Source organism: Labeo rohita, chromosome 18, assembly GCF_022985175.1.
Source record: "Labeo rohita strain BAU-BD-2019 chromosome 18, IGBB_LRoh.1.0, whole genome shotgun sequence".
Lineage (NCBI taxonomy): Eukaryota > Metazoa > Chordata > Actinopteri > Cypriniformes > Cyprinidae > Labeo > Labeo rohita.
In genome coordinates this window covers 31,968,824-31,984,751 of record NC_066886.1, presented here as the reverse complement: position 1 = coordinate 31,984,751, position 15,928 = coordinate 31,968,824, and the positions used below count along the sequence as shown (strand labels likewise).

At 37.7% G+C, this 15,928-nt stretch overlaps 2 protein-coding genes across 5 annotated transcripts in view; one reads left to right on the top strand and one right to left on the bottom strand.

Moving 5' to 3' along the window:
* The window catches only part of veph1 (ventricular zone expressed PH domain-containing 1), a 124,462-nt gene that overhangs the window by 35,657 nt on the left and 72,877 nt on the right, over positions 1 to 15,928 (top strand). The window contains exon 5 of one of the 4 annotated variants that reach the window (XM_051135285.1): positions 8,036 to 9,195. The exons of the other annotated variants lie outside the window; for them this stretch is intronic. Coding sequence (XP_050991242.1) covers positions 8,036 to 8,070 — 35 coding nt within the window. The 3' untranslated portion in view covers positions 8,071 to 9,195. Of the gene's footprint in view, positions 1 to 8,035; positions 9,196 to 15,928 lie in introns of those variants that run through there. 4 annotated transcript variants of the gene reach the window in all.
* ptx3a (pentraxin 3, long a) lies at positions 5,153 to 12,124 on the bottom strand. The gene is made up of 3 exons (XM_051135299.1): positions 11,798 to 12,124; positions 10,380 to 10,958; positions 5,153 to 6,502 (listed from the first exon to the last, which is right to left on the bottom strand). The coding sequence occupies exons 1-3, from the start codon at positions 11,946 to 11,948 to the stop codon at positions 5,871 to 5,873; spliced, it is 1,362 nt and encodes a 453-aa protein (XP_050991256.1). The 5' UTR covers positions 11,949 to 12,124; the 3' UTR covers positions 5,153 to 5,870.

The window sequence follows — 15,928 nt, the reverse complement described above, 5'->3', positions numbered from 1 at the left end:
GAACCTCTGGAATGAATCCTAGAGATAGAAAACAGAGCACTTACCCAGCTCACTCATTCTCAAAAGCTACATAACACAGCGCAAGACCAGGATCTTCAACTCAGCCTGCATTTCCTTGCTGAAATTCTGCATGACTCCGTGATATTACAATACTTGGTTGAACTTTCTGTAACAGTCAGTTATCCAGTATAAGCATATCAGGTTTTGTGGTTTCTGCATATGCCACGCATTATAGCAGAGGACCAGCTAACAGGATTATTAGACCTTAATAGCTCAAACTTGTCCTTCCTCAAGCCTCCCGCTGGGGTCTGTCCTCCTAATCAGTCTCCTTTCCCCTTCTCTCATTAACACCACCCTGGTCCTACTTCCTATGGGTTCACAGAAAACCAAAAAACGTGCGACCTCTTCATAGTCCGTAAAGCAGGAAGTGAGGTAATGGGATTCAGGTTAGGTTTTGTGGGGTACCATCAAGGGGCTCTAAACACTAAACAGAGCAAAGGGAAGGGTAGAGCAGTGATTCATCGAAACAACTTCTTTGGTACTACAATTAGATTACAATTTTCATGACCTATTTAATGCTCAGGCCAAGCTCCTTCTGACAAATGGCTTTTTGACAATCAAACATTTGCAATGGTAAGTAAAGAAAAAGGAGACCTTCTTGGCTACTGGTAGTAAGTAACCCTTACCAAAAAGAAGTATACTTCAAGTTTATTTTATTAAGTATACTTAAGTAAAGTTCAAGTGTATTTTTAAGTAACTTTAAGTAGTAAGTATACAAATATCAGTGTACTAGTAGTACACTTGTAAGTGTACTATTTCAATACTCCTTGGGACTAAATTGGCCCACTTTCTAGTATATAAAAGTATACATTTAAATATACTTAAAGTATAACAGTAGTAAACTTTGAGTACACAACTAGTTTACATCTAAGTTTTTAGTTTTTAGTAGTACTGCAACTATACTAAAAGTGAACTTATAGGTATACTGATAGTTTACTAATTAAATACTTGTAGTATTTTTAGTGCACTTTTAAGTATAGTCTCAGTAAACTGCTGGTTTAGTAGTTTCATGGTATATTCAAAATATACTCCTACGTTTTCTTTAAAGGGGTCATCGGATGCAAAGTTTACTTTTACATGTTGTTTGAATATTAATGTATGTTGGCAGTGTATGTACACATATGTATGTATATATACATACATATAATATAATATAATGATAAAAATCCATGCAGTGGTTTCTTAATTAATGTGTAAAAATAATATTACCTTTTTCAAATTGAGCCGTTCTCAGGTGTCACAATGACAGAGGCCGCTCCCACGATAGTTGATTGACATGAGCGTCTTACCTCAGATCAGCTGTAACAGTCCAACCATTGTCCATTGTTTTGATGCCGGAGCAGGGATGTAAGTTAGACAAGAATATCTCCGACTGAGCGATTGAGGTGTTGTGTTGCTGGATGTAATAATGAACATAGTGGTTGTCATTTACTCCTGACATCTGAGCTGCTGAAGATGCAGTGGATTACGTTTGTTTGTGAAGGGAATGCGCCTCCGGATCTACATATATCCGTCTGTGTTCACGTGAATCATTTGTGATCCAGCTTCACTTACAGCAGAAGTGAGTATAAGGGTTTTTTTATGAATCTTTGTGATCGCCTTTCCTAATGACATGATAGTTAGCAAGTTTAGTGGCTAAACGCAGCTAAATGCGACTAAAGTAAACAGGCTCGTCACTCCACAGAGAGAAGAGAGGGGCGGGGCGAGCAGAGCTCATTAACATTTAAAGCAGCCTCGACCAGAACAGGATGATTTTTGCAGAGATGATTTTGACAAGGTAAAAAGGGTGTTGTTTTACACTACCATTGAGAATTTTTAAGCAAAGTATATTATAGACTTTTCATTAAGACCCTAAAGAATCATATCAACTTGTGGAAAATGGGCATCCGATGACCCCTTTAAGTGAACTTTACATTATACTTTAAGTATACTACTATGTCCCTATTTAGGTATTATTTTTGTATATATTTTGTTATATGAATATGTGAACATACGAAACATCAAAAGAAAGAACAGGGTATCTGCTTGTAAACAAAAACATGCATTCTTTTTTTATAAACACTTGAATGCAGGTACGTTTCATAAATTAAAAACATAAAGAAATAAATAAACAATATTTTGAACAAAACGCTCAAAAAAAGACTGAACTAGATTCAGAATGATTATCAAAACATATGTAGCGGTTGTTCCTCTGCGTTGTGTTGTTGTTGTTTTTTTTTAGGTGTATAAATAAAGGACTGTCCACACAAAGCTGGGTTTTGTGGCGGGTGATTTAATTTCAGTACCTGTATTCGTAAACACAAAACAAAAACAGGCACTATCAGCGTTGCTTGTTCTGCATTGCCTCTCTCCACTTATAGCATCACCGGAAAGAGAGCACTCCAATCATAACATTTACACATTTACAACACACATTTACATTATATACAATGATATTATAATAATAGTATAATAGTATATATAGTACAATAATATAATAGTATAAACAATAATAGTAATAATATTTAACAATGATAATATTAAGTGAAGTTCGTATGCATTTTTGTACATTCATACCAGAAATACAGTGTTTAAAATATCAATTAACATACCTGTATTCGTAAACACAAAACAAAAACAGGCACTATCAGCGTTGCTTGTTCTGCATTGCATTGCATCAAAGAGAGCACTCCAATCAAACATTTACATTTACAAATTTAACCAGGATATTATAATAATAGTATAATAGTATATATAGTACATTATAAACAAACATAATAGCAATAATTTTAACAATGATAATATTAATGAAGTTCGTATGCATTTTTGTACATTCATACCAGAAATACAGTGTTTAAAATATCATAACATAATTCGTAAACACAAAACAAAAACAGGCACTATCATTGCTTGTTCTGCATTGCCTGTTAAACTAAAATGCATGTTAAATGTACCAGGTAGTTAATCATTAAAACACATCATTTTCACTTCTTAATACTATCTTCATATAATACATACATCTCATTATACATATATCTCTTTATATATATCTTCATATCATAACCGCAATAAACTGTTCACCCGATAATTAAACTCAAAAACTTATTTTAACACACTGATAACTCCAACAAACAGTTTGACATAACATCAGCTTGAATACTTTCTCATATTTGATCGTTTAAACATGAAGTGAACACTTATGAAACATCCTATAATATGAAATGAACAGAGTTCGTGAGATCGTTCTCTCCACTTATAGCATCAAAGAGGACGAACCTAGATTGCACCGCAATTTTCTTCTCTCACCTACGTATGACGTCAGCCGATACTGCGATTACTACCTTTAATAAGAGCTCACAATTGTCTTTCAAAATAAAATACCCCATTACCAATAATATATAACGAATAAAATAAAATATTATAAACAAATAAAATGAATAATCTGGTGTAACAACATATCTCTGCTACACATAGATGGAATCGATCAACACCCCAAAGCTTGACAGTCATTGTTACCTCTTCATGGGTCGACATTTTTTTTTCCATAACATTACACAGTTTTGATGGGGTTTTTTATGTCTCATGATCGTGTTAAATTACACGTGGAAGCATCTGCTGTTTCAATTCCTTCTTTGCTTGTGTTTTGGAAATTCTGTACAGAAGACGTGTAATAGCGCCCCCTAATGTATAACAATGAAAACACGGATTCTCTGAGCTTAGTATAGTATAGTTTAAATACATAAAGCACATTTCTGAGAAGTGCTTGAAAAGTAGACTGAAAGTATACATTCCTATTTTTAGTTTAAAAGAAGTATACTAATAGCACACTTAAATAAGCTCCTTTTTCATAAGGGAACCCTGCTCAAAATATCATTGATTGGTGTAGACGGCTAGTTGGGACACCACCACCATAAAAAAACATATGCCGCTCTTTTCAGCAGGACTAGCTACAACTTTTACAATCATTTAGTCTCTGAGCTACGTAGGCATTTTCACCATGAGCTCTCATGTTTCCTTACTGTGTAGTTGCCTCGGCAGAGGGGTCTCGTGTTGAAGTCATGTCGGATGTACGAAGTGAGTGTTTGTAGTGGTCTGGAGTGTGTTAGAGACACGGCTCCCCTGGTGTGTACACTCACTACAGGAGCAGGAAAGGTAGAGGTGGAAAAGAGCATCTTTGAAACATTAAAGCTTTTGAATGGCTCCCAAGCTCCCTCCAGCAATGCTCATTATTAGTAATATCCCTTCAAGAATGCAGTCTCCCTACCACCATCTGGATCCACTAATCAGTCTGAGGCCTGAGTGCTTTTGCTAAGCCAGGGATTTTTTCCTGTTTTACGCTGACCCGTGACCAGTGTCATCCGGATCCTTGGTTATGTTGCATGCTGTAAATGTAAAATACAAGACACTCCATGCTGGTCCATGCTGTTTGATTAACTGATTTACGGGATTTTTTTAAACACACAATCTTATTGCACATCAGTGTGCAAGTAAAATGAGTAAAATGTTTTTTGAGGAAAACATTTCAGGATTTCTCTCCATATAGTGGACTTCTATGGTGCCCCCAAGTCTGAACTTCCAAAATGCAGTTTAAATGCAGCTTCAAAAGGCTCTAAACGATCCCAGCCGCTCCCAAAAAATTTCCCATTTTCTCCTCCAACTTCAAAATCGTCCTGCAGAAGAACTGACCCAGTGTTATAAAGTGAACATGCAAAGAAGATCAAATGCCCTTTACAAAAAAAGGTAAAACAGTGAAGTAGGACGATTTTGAAGTTGGAGAAGAAAATGAGATGGGAGTTTTTGGAATTTGCTTGTGGAAAAGGGGCTACAAAGGGTTGTTTGTGAGTACTGTAACCTAAAATGATGAATGGAACAACCTATGGTCTCGCACACTTTACAGATATCACTTCAAGTGACATTTGGGACAAGGCCACTCTCTCTCACTGACATTTTTTTCACTCGTAAAATCTTTGCACAGTTTTAATTTGAGAATGTAGCCACTGGATATGTGGCTCATGATCCATCATAATGTATTGAATCACAACATACAGTTTGTATCATTTGTGCTGTCAACTAAAGCACTCACCTCTTGGTCACTTTTGCATTCAACAGAACCTTAGTTTTACAGTTTTATTATGGTTTGTTTTTCCCAACCCTCAGAAAAATATCTATGTACATTATACATTCATCTTAGCCTCTTAAAAAAGTACATTATAATACATTTAATCACATCAGCGGAAACATAAAAATAAAGTCACAATTTGTAAACATTTTCCACAGTTCCATCATCAAAAAAAACATAGCAACCATCTTGTGGTAAAACGACAAACCAAAGACAAAAAAGTTACTTATTAGCAGAAGTCATACAACAAAATATTTTAAAATGAATCACAAGATATAGTTTGAAATGCATAGGAAATATAACAATGGAAGTATTTCATTACAAATAGATTAAAATTAAGTCAAATCTGAATGTAAACATTACCAATCAAGATAAATAGTTTGACGATACACAATATATATATTTTTTAAAATCCCTCCACTTTGTATTAATTGAAAACATTCTTGTAAAACAGAAGAGTTTGCAATAATAATCATAAAAGATATATGATATGACATCCCTCCAATGGCAGCAGTTTAACTATTGTAACTTGCTTGACTAAAGCCAGTTCAACCTAAATCACATTTTCCCTATGAGGGAGCATTTTCCGCACATCTAAAGAGAGAAAAACTATTGTTGTGTGCAGGTGTAGCGAAGCAGGTTCTTAATATGTGCTTGTAGGAGCTCAGCTGACTTGTATACAGGGCTCAGGTGGTTAAGACAGTAGAGGAATTTAGTATATTAGCTTAACGCCCCCTTTTGGCTCAATGTCAGACACGCCCCACGCCACCACATTACCACGGATCCCACAACCGCTCCCGTCCAGCCGTGCTTGCTGGGATATCTGCTTTGAATCCAAAACATGGTCCCACATGTTCACTCCGGTCATCTTCCCTGTGAAGGCCAGCTCCGCATCAAATGTGTCTGGGATGCTGAGATGCCTGAACAAACGTCCATACTCTTGTCCCAGTAGTATGCTTCCTTTGCTGCGTAGCTCATGACCTTCAGCCACTCCAGGAGAGCTTGCCGCCTGTTGACCGTTCACCCAAAGTGAAGCCAAGCCCTGATGTGAGCTCCAGACTGCACAAATGTGCGACCACTGGCCCTCTTGAACTGCCCCTGAAGCTTCCACCAAATGGCTTTCGCCATCGACCGTAAAGAAGACACTCTGTCCGTTCAACACCAGCTGGAGCTCGTAGGCATTGCCGGTTGTGCTGTAAGAGAAGAGGATGGTCTTGTTGGTCACCTGCGTTGGTTTCACCCACAGGCAAATGGTGGCGGCACTGGTCTGAAAGGGTGTCTTGGGTGAGACTTCGACGTGAGCTGTAGATGAACGTGTGGGGAAGAGCAGCCCAGTGTCACAGTCTGGAAAGGAAGAAGAATTGAGAGAGGGAAAGGGAGAGTGTTGAAGGAAACATTGGTTTTCTAATTATTTAGGGTCTTCAAGAAATGTCTGCAAAACACTTTGGTTAAAATTCCTCAATAGTTGTGTAAAACAACACCCGTTTTACCTCTTCAAAAACATCTCTGTTCAAAGCAAAACTATTTTGGTGCCTTTCTCTTTAAATGATAACTGCTCATTCCACCCCTCTCTTCTGATTTTCTGTATTTGGCGACTGTTATGTTCACTTTTACATCCAACTACAAAACACCTGCATTGCTTACGAGACATTGTTGACGCTACAGCTGCTTGAACATGGAGAAAATGGTGGACGGCGCACAACTGGCTGAGGGAGGCAGAAATATGGTATTACGGGACAGTCAGGCTTGAGCAAAATGACGTCATACTGCTCAGAAAATCAAAACGGCAAGATTTTTTTTCTGCAATTTCGAGTTTACATCTTGCAATTCTGATTTTTTTCTCTCTGAATTGAGTGATACAAGCTTGCAATTCTGACTTTTTTTTGAGTGATACAAACATGCAGTTTTGACTCTTCTCAGAATTGCATGATATAAACTTGCAATTCTGACTTTTTTCGTCTGAACTGCACGATACAAACATGCAATTGTGACTTTTTTCTCAGAATTGTGTGATACGAACGTGCAATTTTGACCTTTTTTCTCAGAATTGAGTGATATAAACTTGCAATTCTGACAGTTTTCTCAGAACTGAGTGATAAAAACTTGCAATTCTGACTTTTTCCTCTGAATTGCATAATACAAACTTGCAATTGTGACTTTTATTCTCAGAATTGCATGATATAAACTTGCAATTCTGACTTTTTTTGAGTGATACAAACATGCAGTTGTGACTTTTTTTCTCAGAATTGAGTGATACAAACTTGCAATTCTGACATTTTTCTCAGAACTGAGTGATACAAACCTGCAGTTCTGAGTTTTTCCTCTGAATTTCATGATACAAACTTGCAATTCTGACTTTTTTTCTCTGAATTGCGAGATATAAACTCACAATTATGATTTTTTTTTTCTCAGAACTGTTTTTGTATCTTGCAATTCAGATCTTTTTTTTTTTTTTTTTTTTTACAATTGTGAGTTATAATGTCCAGTTCTGAGGTGAGAAACAGACTGATATTTTCTCAGAATTAAAAGTTTATATGTCGCAAATTGGGGCTTTTTTCTTAGAATTGCAAGTTTACATCTCGCAATTCCGACTTAATTACTCGCAATTGTGAGAACTGCGAGATGTAAACTCAGAATTTCAAGAAAAAAGTCATAATTGTGAGATAAGTTGAGATGAGTTTAGTTGTTTTGGGTATTAAAGAGTGAATGGATTTTTATGATTGTAGGGTGGTTGTGTTCACACACTGCCAAGACACATTTATATCCAAACACTATGTAAAAGTGAATTTTGCATCCAGTTTCCACAAACTTTGTTTATTCATTGTTAGAAGGACCAGAATGAATCTGTTATGATGTCTCTTTTCCTATTTATTTCAGGGGGAGAACCACTGCGCCTCTCCACCCATCAATAGGTGCAACGATTGCATCACTGAAAGCTTATGATTTTATCTGAATAATCTTCACACAAATCTTTCAAGAGAATTCGACACGAAGTGCAAATAAAAACATTAAAATGTCAGCGTTTGTGATGTAATCTTCAGCACATCCTTTATATTTTAATGGGAGTTCAAGGTAATGAGTTACACTGTAAACATTTAGTCATTGTGAATCCTGTCCAGGCTTTGCTCCTGCCGAGCCTCCCAAAAGAGCGACAGAGATCAAGAGACCTCATGCTTTTAATCTTTATTCACGGCTAAATGTGAGGAGAACTGGTTAGGTAGAACCCAACTATGATGCAGTTGTCTTTTGTAAGTTCATGCTTGCATGAGCATGTTTCATACGGATGGCCAGTTTTGTGCACGATTAGCTGGCATAACCATTGAGAGAACCTTCAACCAGAGGAAACAAAATTACAGTGGAAGGCTTACAAAACGGAAAGAGACTGAAGGGAGCTTGGTTATGGGGTTTGATACGTTCTCTCTCCTATGGGTGATTGCTTTGCTATGACAGGCCGCGGCTCTCCTTTCCTACCGTAGCTTACAATATTTTCATTACATTTGTCTTGGGTTTCCTGCTTTGGGAGGATGGAAGGAGGCTAAGTCATTCTCTAAACAGTCTCATCTGGTTCTGCTTTCCCCCCTGGACACTTTGGTGTGGTCGCCCGCATAGCTGTTAACAATTATACCTCCCTCTGTCTTTCATTTACTCTACCTCTACAAAGCTATTTAATGCAATAAGCATGGGCATTTGCAGATTAAATCATTTTTAGCTTAATCTGAGCAGAAACTGTATCCGTCTTACTGAACAAAGTGATGCCTACGAAGTTTGTTTCTTACAACTCAGTAGGAGCTCGAAGGTTAGACATTTATCAGATTTTGAGGGTATCAACCTCCTACCTTGAGGTGACGGTGGTCTCCTCAGAGGTCGTATGAGTTGACATGCTTTGTGTTTGTGTTAGCTAAGTTGGCTAGTGGTTTGATCGTACCATGTGGTTCGCATAAATCGCAAATTTACAGCACCAAACCGGAGTCTGTTTTAGTCCTGTCCAGATTGAGCTCAGATGATTACCTCATATAAAGCAATATACTTGTAGAGGGTGTTGGAGTCAGCGCATGGTGTTTTGTTGTTTAGAACCTATAACAAATTTACATGTGTTTTACCCTTTCCATACACTTTGAGGCATCATTTAGATGACAAGATTTGACTTGCTGCCCAACAACGAAGCAAAACTGACTACTTTTGCTTTTTATACCCTTATAAAAAAGAAGTTTATTCAAGTGTGCTATTAGTATACTTCTCAGAAATGTACTTAATGTACTTAAAATGACATTAACTTGACTTATACTTAGAAAAAGTCAAAATATATTTGAGCAATATTGTTCTCTGAGAATCCATGTTTTCATTGTTATATGGTAGGGGGCGATATTACACGTCTTTTGTACAGAATTTGCAAAACACAAGCGAAGAAGAAACGGAAACAACAGATGCTTTCACACGTTTTTAACACGACCATCAGTCATTAAACAGCATCAAAACTGTAACGTTATGGAATAAAATGTGACCTATGAAGAGGTAATAATGACATTTTGATTATCACTCTAAATTCAATTCATAGTCTTTTTTTAGCTTTTTGTTCAAAATGTCGTTTATTTGTTCTTTTATTATTATCTATGAAACTTACGTACATTCAAGTGTTTATAAAAAAATAATGCATGAAGCTCGAATAAAATGTTTTTGTTTACAAGTAGATATCCTGATCTTTCTTTTGATGTTTTGTATGTTCACATATTCATATAGCAAAATATATACAAACTAATACCTAGATAGGGACATAGTAGTGTACTTAAAGTATGATGTAAAGTTCACTTAAAGAAAACTCACGAGTATACTTGCAGTATAAAACTACTAAACTAGTAGTTTACTGAGACTATACTAAAGTGTACTAAAAATGCTACAAGTATTTAATTAGTAAACTATTCAGTATATCTATAAGTTCACTTTTAGAATAGTTGCATATATAATAAAACATATATAAACTAGTTGTGTACTCAAAGTTTACTGTTATACTTAAAGTATACTTAAAGTATACTTTTATATACTAGAAAGTGGGCCAATTTAGTCCCAAGGAGTATTGATATAGTACACTTACATGTATACTACTAGCACACTGACATTTGTATACTTACTACTTAATAATATACTTGAACTTTACTTAAGTGTACTTAATGAAATAAACTTGAAGTATACTTCTTTTTGGTAAGGGATAACTTAGATGTCTCACCTGATGGAAGGCCGTTTGTAAAGACTGATTTGCTGTAAAGGGTCAGCTGTTCCCGGATGGTTTGCAGCTCAGTGGAGATGGTTGCCAGAGTCTTCTCCAGCCTACCTCCGTTCTCTGTCTCAGTCACTTCTTGCATGAGATGTCGTGCCTGAAAGCTCTTGGATTGGGAGGCCAGACCTCCTCCCCCACATTTCAAGCAGCCGTTCTCCAGTCGCTCCAGCCGCACAGCCTGGCTTACGCTGGCGGCCAGAAGCTGCTGCAAGGCCTCATCATGCTGCGCGTACTGATCAGTTGAGACCTCTTGCACACGGTCCAGCGCGTTCTGCAAACGCGTCTCCGTTTGAGCCCCGACCCGTCGGACCGAGCTCTCGACCGCGGATGCGCAAGAGCCGCTGTACTGTGCCACAAACTGTAACATCTCTTCTCGCAGACTCTGCAGCTCCACCTTGATGATATCATCAGTGTTCTGCAGGAGCATGTTCTCTTTCATTTGGGAATTTTCCAGCATTGTGAAGAGCTTGTCCCATTTAGTGAAGGCTGGAGCTTTGCAGGGCTCAGGGGAAGGTGTGGGGGTCTCCTCTGAGAGAAAAATCAGGGGAGAGAGAGAAAGAAAGAGAGAAAAGAGAGTTAAGATGACATGGTTTCTATATGTACCTAAGGTGACACCATTAAATTTGAAGGGTTAGCAGCGGAGAGTGCACGATGGTCCAATAGTACAGTAACTCAGATAACGTGAACTTTAATAAAGAAGTATTGCATCTAAAACAGTCAAATCATGGTTGGAAAACTCATATAGAATATAGAAAAATGACTGATTGAAACGTAACCAGAGAAACCAAAGCAAACAGAAATGCAAAATCTATTTCTTCACATGCATGCTTTAAAAATATTTTGAATGCACTGACATGTATCTTCAAAACATGACTTGGGTCCTTTATGAGAAATTTTTCATTGATAAGATATAATACTCAGTTTAAAAATAATGATCTTTAAAGCTATAAAGTTTATGATCATCAAAAATATTTTGTTTGGTCATTCTGGTTGATAATAACAAATCAGATTATTTTTCTAAGTATCTGCTACTTTCTCCCCACTTTTTTCTGTCGTCAGAGACGTACTGTATACTCAAGACGACACACAATCTTCAAAAAACAAAACTTTAATTTATAAAATGTCATGACACAACACATGCATTCTGTTACACCGCAGCGAATATCCCTGCATTCACAAATGTTTACACAAATGATCCCAGTGAGTCACATTGTTTATTTTTCTTTGTCTTTTTCCTTGCTAATATAACTCCTCGCTGAAAGACATGTCCACACACACGCTGAAAGTTTATTTGTCCTGTCAGCACGCACATCACAGCTAGTAGTACTGATCACAGTGAAATATTTAATGTTTTTAAGGTTACTCACCATCCGTCTGGTCCTCGAAATTTATCTCGTTAAAATAACTGGGTCCATAGCTCACCTCGATAACCTCTCCATAATTCTCAGGTACTGCCATGGACAACGAAACCACCAGACACATGGCCTGGAGGAATGTCCACTTGGATGTGCTGGCCATGTGTGAATATGAAGAAGGCGCAGAGTGTTTGTGTATAATTGTCTCTTTTCTCTCTGGTGGTCCTCCTGGTTAGATGCTGAGCAATCGGTTGGCTGGACTCCTGCTTGTTTGGTGAACTACAGCTGAAAGGCAACTGAGCCTGATAGAGGAGCTCTGTGGTCTATATAAACATTGCGCTCAGAAAGAGAGAGAGAAAAAGAGGTGGGGGAGAGAGAGTTAGCTCCAGTGAGAAATTCTTCGTTGGAGGTATGGGTAGTCAAATTGTTGTACTGATCCTGGTAAGAGAGGGAGAAAGAGACTGGGGGAGGATGTTGGGAAAGAGGTACAAGCTGAAGACCTGAGAGGGGAAGTACTGGTGAATTTTGAAATAGTGGCCTGGAGAAGTCATAGGAATTTCTGTAATACCAAATTCCTTACTGAAACATATCCCTAAAATCAGACTTTTCCTTCCCCCAGCCCTTAATTTCATAGTCATATTTCTCTCACTACCATCTCTTGTGAGGCAGAATCTCTTTAGTCTTTACTGACAGTGCTTCTTGTTTTTTTTAAAAGCTAGGGCTCACAAATTATGTTGGGGCATCCAGCGACAGAAACATTTACAAGCAACTACTGTAAGTACAGTGATCTTGTGACCACTAGTCATTAAAATGGCTGGGAATGAGCATAAATCCAATCCAACTAGGTTTGCAAAGGAGTGGAAAATTTCTGGAAAACTTTCAAAGTTTTCAAAAAATCCTGCAAAGTTTTCAACATTTCTGGGAAGTTTCCGGGAATTTACCACCCCTCTGCAATCCTAGTCTCAACTTCTGTTTTCCAGTCCATTTCTCAATCTTGGAAAACCAGAACTTCTGGTTCTTGATTAGGATCTGCTGATTAGGACATGGTTCAAAAACTTAACCCTAAAATCCTGATTAGTTGGTAGGACTTTATTCACATGTTTTCTTATTACTGAATGATGTGGCTTACTGTATATTAATGGTGACCTGTTTTACAAGAAAATAAGTCTCTGATGTCCCCAGAGTGTGTATGTGAAGTTTTAGCTCAAAATACCTGACAGATAATATTTTACAGCTTGTTAAAATTGGCACTTTTAGGGTCAAAACATGCCGTTAATGTGTTTGTCCCTTTAAAGGAGAAGTCCACTTCCAAAACAAAGATTCACATATAATGTACTCACCCCCCTTGTCATCCAAGATGTTCATGTCTTTCTTTCTTCAGTCGTAAAGAAATTATGTTTTTTGAGGAAAACATTTCAGCATTTTTCTCCATATAATGGACTTGTATGGTGCCCCGAGTTTGAATTTTCAAAATGCAGTTTAAAATCAGCTTCAAACTATCCCAAATGCGGTTGTAAACGAACCCATCCGAGGAAGAAGGGTCTTATCTAGCAAAACGATCAGTTATTTTAATAAAAATAATACAATTTATGTACTTTTTAAAAAGTATATAAACGCTCTTCTTGTCTTACTCTGTCATGAACCGAAAAAACTGTCCAGGCGGTTAGGGTATGTCGAAAAACTCCCATCTCATGTTCTCCTTCAACTTCGAAATTGTCCTTTATCGCTGTTTTACCTTTTTTGTTAAGGGTGTTTGATCTTTGCATGTTCACCTTACAAAGACTGGGTCGGTACTTCTGCAGTGATGTAGGATGATTTTGGAATGATTTTTGAAGTTGAGGGAGAAAATATGATTGGAGTTTTTCGACATACCGTAACTGTCTTGAACCAGAATACACAGAGTTCAGGCAGAGAAAGGCAAGACGAGCGTTTGAGATTAAAAAGTATTTGAACTTTATTTTTTTTTTAATAAAAATAACCGATTGTTTCGCTAGATAAGACCCTTCTTCCTCGGATGGGATCATTTACAGCCGCATTTGGGATCGTTTGAAGCCGCATTTAAACTGCATTTTGGAAGTTCAAACTCGGGGCACCACATCAGTCCATTATATGGAGAAAAATGCTGAAATGTTTTTCTCAAAAAACATAATTTCTTTACGGCTGAAAAAAAGAAAGACATGAACATCTCGGATGACAAGGGGGTGAGGACATTATATGTGAATTGTTTTGGATGTGGACTTTTCCTTTAAATGCAAATGAGCTGGTGCCCCCACCCCTTCTTCAGAAGAGGGCGGAGCTTGAAGAGCCGGCAAAAACAAAAGACAATCTCACGCACTGAAAATGTCAGAAACCCTCAGTAGCGATGTTCAGCCTTGAATATGTTTGAACCAGAATTGGTTTAAAAGTCAGTCATCTGATTGTACTGTGCATAATAAATGCGTGTTTATGAATTCCACAGACGGGGAGCACAGCGCTATAAAATAACCACATAACTGGTCTCGTTGTGCCATCGCGTGCTATCACAAATTTTGTGATTATGAGCTTGACAAATTCAAGCGATCAACTCGCATTGCTTTAATATGCAATTTTGAAGCTGATATTCGCGCATGAAGCATTGGTATTGATCCCTAAACATATAGGGGACTTTACCGATTTTTTCCGAGACATTTCCTTTGATAATGAAATTAAACCACAGTGTCCTCAGCGGCTCAGATGGAGAGAGTCTGTGGAGAACCATTAGGTTTGTTTTTGCGACCCAAAATACAGCACTTGTAATGCCTCTTTGGCGCTAACATGCATATCTCCAGTAATAGCGGACTGCTGCTTCTCACTTACGACTGTGTTAATGCTAATAGGGCGGAGATCGTCACAAATGGGCGGAACTTTTTCCCTACAATGATTTGTTTGTAGAGAGAAATCTGGAATGGCTTGTTCTGGTTGTTTTAACACACCGCGGCCACACAACTGTGTTTAAACACCTTATAAAAGTGATTTTAGCATAATAGTTCCCCTTTAAAATATTTACTCTATTATTTTGGTTTTGTTCTGGGTAGAAACAATGGGTCCACAAGCTTTGCTTGTGATAAATGAGTATTGTGGATAATAAACCACAAAGAAAACATGCTTGTAAGAAAGACTCTGTTTTTCGTTTCCTGTGGGGTGCTGGGGTTTGGGTCATAGAAATTGGCTGTCATTTGGTGCAAATCACAGGCGCACTTACCCAGAAACAAAGACTCCACACCCAACTGCAAATAATTTGGTGCCTTCTAAACTAAAAGGATTGATATATTTCATGCATGCAGACACAAGTGCCGTTTAATGGAAACAGAAAGGTCCCATGACATGTAACCTTCGTGAGGTCGACATTAATATGTCTGCAACACAAAATGCAGATGGATTTTTCAGCATGCCAGCAAATCTTTCCAGAATGTGTGCTTTACATTAGTCATCAATCCATTAACAGTCAGAGGTTTACTCATCAACACATTCTCTGCATGAATTTCAGCTGATGAAGATCACATCCCGCAGTGTCTCATTTCCCACAGTAATGCTGTTTCCTACTCAGGACGTTTACTTCATGGTGTCCGGCGCAAAAAGCATAGAGGCGTATCCGAATGTGAACTCGGGCAGGGTTACAGGACAGTACAAATATGAATGACTGGTCTTGTTGTCTGAAGGGAACACAGTGGAAGGTCAGCTTTGGCTAATGCCGTCAATCTGCCACCTTGGAATGAAAAGTGCTGATGATGAAATTCCAACAGAACCTACACCACAATTGACGGCAAAGCCCGGACAATGAAGTCCTCTAATCGTTTCAAAACGCCACAGTATTCCATGACAACATCACACCTACGACCCAACGAGTGGGCTGAGCAGGAAGGAAATATTAAAATGAACACCTGTGTATTTATCATTCCCTTGAAATCAATATTTGTAATGTATTGTACATGGAGTGCACTTTGTTGTTTACTGTAAAATGTGTTACTGCTGAGTTAAAGGGAACATTTCAGGATAGATACAATGATACATTTATAGTTGTGCAGACTATAATTACACAGTTAAAAACAGCTGTGAAGTTGTCTAAATCATCTTTTTGAGAATGGATTGAACTTTTTTTTGGTTAAAAATGATCCCAAATTAATT

Bases quoted from the DNA above. Each gene is read 5' to 3' on its own strand.
- ptx3a (XM_051135299.1), bottom strand. From the start codon at position 11,948: ATGGCCAGCACATCCAAGTGGACATTCCTCCAGGCCATGTGTCTGGTG. The intron at 10,959-11,797 runs GTGAGTAACCTT...TTTTTCTCTCAG, and splicing joins TTTCGAGGACCAGACGGATG to AGGAGACCCCCACACCTTCC. The intron at 6,503-10,379 runs GTGAGACATCTA...CTTCCTTTCCAG, and splicing joins TACAAACGGCCTTCCATCAG to ACTGTGACACTGGGCTGCTC.